Source organism: Danio rerio, chromosome 2 (assembly GCF_049306965.1).
Source record: "Danio rerio strain Tuebingen ecotype United States chromosome 2, GRCz12tu, whole genome shotgun sequence".
NCBI lineage: Eukaryota > Metazoa > Chordata > Actinopteri > Cypriniformes > Danionidae > Danio > Danio rerio.
The window spans coordinates 48,093,068-48,098,432 of NC_133177.1; the positions used below are offsets into that span (position 1 = coordinate 48,093,068).

Below are 5,365 nucleotides of genomic sequence, written 5' to 3' on the forward strand. Positions count from 1 at the left end.
ATTCATCATAATAAACAGCAAAAATCAGTCCAATGGACTCGGAATATGTGGAAAAAATATAAAAAATCCTTAATTGGCATGGCTATTTCTTGAATCTGCGCTGTTTTAATGTCAATAAAGACTTTCAAATGTTTTTTTCCACATTTCTTGAATACATTGGACTGGTTTTTGCTGTTTACAATGTGATTGTGCTTCAGAAAGCTCTTTATAACTATAAATCATATATTATTAAAGACTGTATTTTGAAATGCCCTCCATAACAATATTGTGCATGTTCATTATCATGATATATTGAAGATCGCCTTATGTACAAATATCATCTTTAGTATTTTGTCTGAGGAAAGACCATGTTAGAATGACATCACGGTGTATACATAAAGAAAATATACATTAGGAGTTATGAACGAATTCACAATATGCTGCATATTTTAATGTAGCATGTGCAAGTGAATGCAGCAGCACAGCTCAAAGCTCAACGTGGCCTTATGCCACAAAAACAATCTTCCTGTCATGACTGTGAGCTTAGCCTGAGATCACTGTGAGCGTGATTACATGGCCATCAGAACTGTTGCCAAACTCCACTACGTCCTTTGGGAAATACAGGCCTGGAGCACACTAACACTCTTTCCATACGGTTTCACCCTCATCGACAGCTCCAGCACTCTGTGACATGGCAGACTGAAAGAGGATTGCAGTTCCCTGACTGAGCGCCATGGAAATACACGACCATCTGACATACTGCAACCTTAATAATTCATTAGATATTGTTAACAGCTTGATATTGTTATTTAAAGGGATAGTTCACGCAAAAATCCAAACGTATTACTCTCCCTCAGGTGGTTTCAGATTCAACTGTTGAAAACAAAAAATATTTTGAAGAAAACTGATAACCTGTAATAAAAAAAAACAAATGCTACAGTGTAAAACTCAAAAAGTTAAGGTAACTGAATCATTTGAGGAAATCGATTGAAACAAAACAATTAAGTTCAAAAACTAATCCCAATGAGTACTGTGAACTTGATCCAATTGAGTAAACGAAGCTATTTGAGCACAGTAAAACCCAATAAATGAAGAGAACTCGAACTAACTGAGTACTGTAAAACCCAATAAGTTAAGGCACATGTGTCAAACTCAGTTCCAAAGGGGCCACAGCTCTGCACAGTTTAGTTCCAACACTAATTAAACACACCTGATCAAACTAATTGAGTCCTTCAGGCTTGTTTGAAACCTACAGGTAAGTGTGTTGGAGCAGGGTTGGAACTAAACTGTGCAGGGCTTCGGCCCTCCAGGAATTGAGTTTGACACCCCTGAGTTAAGGCAACTCAAACCATGAGGAAACCAATTGCAACAAACCCTGTGAGTTAAAAAACTAAGCTACATGAGTACTGTGAACTTACTCCATTTAAGTTGAAGTTATGAGGTATTTAATTAACTCATTAACCTCAACATTAAGTTTGAAACTCTTTTCAAATTAGTAAAATTAACTTTTAGTCGATTTTGAGTTAACTACACTCATTTCATTTGATGAAGTTGATTGTCGGGGTTTACAGTATGGAAGTCAATGGTTACAGGTTTTCAATATTTTGTTTTTAATAGAAGACTCTCAAAGGCTTTGAAACAAGTAAAGGACGAGTAAACAATGACCTTTTTAGGTGATCCATCTCTTGAATACTGCATAGGAAATATTTTTAAACATGGCTCTTTTTCTGTTTTCTCCTCATTTGATGGATAGTATTTGTGCCATCTTGTTTATTAGATGCGAACATGAAGTGTTGTTTATTAGTAGCCCGGTTTCTGTGTGCACTGCTGTGTGTGTAGGCCTCAGAATCAATGTTTGTGTCGCACTTGTTTACCTATTTGTAATGCAGTCAAATGACGACAGAAATCCATATCTACATGTTCTTCCACCATTTATTAGTTCACCAAATACAGTGAAAATGGTATTTTAATATGCAATGATTCATTCTTAGAATGTCATGACATTTTTGTTGCTTTTTTGCTTAATAAAACGATGTTCCATTATTGAAAAGTATTAAGGTTTCATGCACAACAAACCATAGTCAGTTTCTTTAGAATAATGGTACAAAACAAAGCAAAAAAATTAAATCAACCAAAAAACAAAACGTAATGTCCAAAAACCTGTCAAATAACAACAAGTTATTTGAAGATATCCGTAAACAGTGCAGTAGATTTCTAATATCGCCATTGTTCTAACAAATTCATCAACAAAGCTCAAGTCACAGTTTACGATTTCCATATAACAGTAGTTCAACACGGATGTGTGTGTGCAAAAAACCCAAGAAACATTCATTCATCAAGTCCTTTTTTTTCTCAATTAAAATAAAAAACTCCAAACCATATTATCCTCTTGTCCCTGTCTAAAGATTGTTCTCTGAAATATAAACATCATTGTTGATGAATCTTTAAGACGACATACTAGCATATCATTTTAAATAACAAATATTTAGATATAAAAATACAAATATGACTTTTTTTTTCAAAAAGAAGCGTGCCAGGGTAAGATTCATGGTGGCACCTTTGTTGGCACCAGAGTGAAAGTTCATGCAAAGAGATGGACACGACCAAACAAATGTGAGAAGCTGATGAAAATAAATAAATGAATAAATAAAATAAACCAGTTTCTGAATATAAAAACCTAAAATGCTCGGAAGAAACCAAGACGCATTCATGTTAGGTTAATTACACGATGTGGTAATGCACAATGTTCCTCTGTGCTTGTACTGATGATGTGAATCCGTGGCGCAGGTGCGCAAATCAGCTGCAGTGAAGGGCAAAACAATAGCTCACCAAACGACTATACGCTTCAACACCTGTGGGCGTGTGTGTATGATAATATTCTCAATTTGTGTCAAAGAACATGATGCAAAATAGCGAAAGAAATTATTCACATTGCACCATCCGTACATAAGGTTCGTTTATCATCATGTCTTTGTGTGTGTGGAGTCTAAAATGTCTCTAAAAGCAGCAGTCGGATTGAAGTCGACGCTCAAGGCAGATCCGTGTGCGTGTATTTGTGTTTGTGTGTGTGTCAAGGGGTAGGTCTTTGAGCTAAGATACTGTACAGCTATAGTAACAGAGCTTAAGATGCGGTTCAGTCTTCGGTTGAACTTCGTGTTGCTTACAGCGCTTTTGGAAGATGATGGTCGTGGAATAATAATGACAAGTCCATCCATCTTTATTCACAGAGCCGCAGCGCGCGCGCAGCCTCAACATCTCCGACATCTTCCTCAAAGCTTTCATTCGGCTGTCGTTTCGTTTATATTGGAGAATTGCCAGCAAACCCCAAAGGAAGTTCCGTCTCCCCCTTCTTTAATTCTCTTTTTCCCTTTTTGTTTAGTCTCCTCTTGGTTCGAGCGTCGTGCCACCGTCCCTCCATCTCTTTGCAATCTTCTTCACATGCACAACCGACAAGTGCTTCAAATCGGTGATAAAAAATTGAAATGTCTGCAAGGCATCGCGCGGGTTTAAACGCCCGGTGATGATTTGTCGGTCATGCCTTTCAGCACCTCATCTATTCGGTCGTCCTCGATGACCACTGTAAAGAAGACAGACAGCTGATGTCAAGACTTCGCACCATGTGCGCATTTGTGTGTTTTGAAACTGCGCAACTGGCGTCACGAATGAATTCAAGTGTTCAAGAGCAGCAATTTATTCGACATTCAATGCTATTCAATATTACTGACATAGCTGAGGAAGACTGATTACCATCTCTACAGTAAAATGGCTCGCTTTGGAGATTCGTAATCAAACGTTTACCTCACATTTCAATGAATAAATAATTCATGTTAAAAATAAAAATCTGTCATTCGCTCGCCTGTACTCTTTTCCAAAGCTTTGTTTCTTTCGGTCAGCATTTACTTTTATAACATTATAAATGTAAATCATTTTGGGCTCATTATATGTGTAACAACATCACAAAACGACCAAAACAAATAGCCAATTATGGACTCACAAGAGTGTCACTTTTAATGCTTATTTTTCCATGTGAATGCTGACCGAGGCTGTCATTCTGGCTGCGTATTTTTTTTTTGTTTTGCGCATAAAAAGTGCGTAAATCACTATTTATTTAACTTATATGTGTATATATTCCATTTGGATAACGTACCTCTCTTCGCCCTGCCGATCTGTCCAAGTTTTGGAGGTCTTTTCGCCTGCGACGCTCCGAAGAACGAGTTGGTGTCCTGCAGCCCGCAGCTGAAGGACATCTGACTGACATCAGTGTCCGCTCCGTATCCGCTCATTTTTCCCTCTCCGTAGGGCAGGACCTCGGACATGGCTGCTGTGAAAGACGGGCTTAAGAAGGCGGTAAAGAACTGGCGTAGGTAGAGAGGCAGCTACGGTGGATATGGCAACTATCCCCGCAAAAACAAGTGCACTTCTTTTTTAAGTAGAAGGTATAGATTTCCCCGTCGTAAATGTCAGACTCCTCGCACCGCCAACTTCCAAGAGGACTGGAGTGCTCGGTGCAGAATGAGAAACAGAGAGAGAGAGTTAGCGGGAGAGTGCGACTACATCAGCGGTCGACGAAGTCTGCTGTAAGATACGGGAGATCCCGCGATCATAAAGGAAACCCGGGCGGAACAGTGAAGTCATCTATCCGGGCGTGTGTGTTTAGGAGAGAGAGAGAGGGATGGGGACTACAAGAGGTGCAAGGGTGGCCCCATCAGGCGAACGCTGAAAATAGCGAGAGGAAACACTGAATGCGCACTCAACACTCTTCTTTGTGAAGCACAGTGTTGTTTACAGGGACATTTGGTAAGGTAGAAGTTTATGGACTCCTTCGACAACTATATTGTGCCGTTATTTGCGGTGTTTTGTGTGTAATGCTGCATATAACACAGGGAGTTTTAGTCTAGATGCCTGTCATCATTTATGATTCTATATGACCGAATTTAGAACCTACTAAAATATAACAAATAAGATTTGAATGATATTTTAAAATATATTTAGCTTCTATTAACTGATATTGCTAATGAAAACGTAGTAAAAAAAATCATATTTTAAGGCAACCAGCTTCAGGACATTTTGAGTTTACTCAATCAAGTCAAGTGTAACTCAAAAAAGCTCTGGAGCAAGTTGCCATCTACAATTTTGAGTTAAATAAACTACATTGTAGGTCAATGTAGCCTATAGCCTATGTCAGAGATGCCCAAAGTTGGCCCATTATAACCTTTGATTTGGCCCACCATCCCATCTGAGAGCTAGAATGATGGTGCAAATGCCTTTAACACAAACATCATTTAACTTTTTGTATAAAGTGTTGTGAAATTTTTTTATTCTTTATTGTACATGGAAAAGGTGCATTTAGACAAAAATAAACTTTTTAAAAAACATTGTTTAAAAA

At 38.2% G+C, this 5,365-nt stretch overlaps 1 protein-coding gene across 1 annotated transcript; it reads right to left on the reverse strand.

Annotated features, from left to right (window-relative positions):
• Positions 1-1,893: 1,893 nt before the first annotated feature.
• camk2n2a (calcium/calmodulin-dependent protein kinase II inhibitor 2a) lies at positions 1,894-4,583 on the reverse strand. Its single transcript, NM_001145089.2, is given in 2 exon segments — positions 1,894-3,556; positions 4,127-4,583. Coding segments are annotated over 2 exon segments (240 nt in total). The 5' UTR covers positions 4,296-4,583; the 3' UTR covers positions 1,894-3,485.
• Between the last annotated feature and the right edge of the window lie 782 nt (positions 4,584-5,365).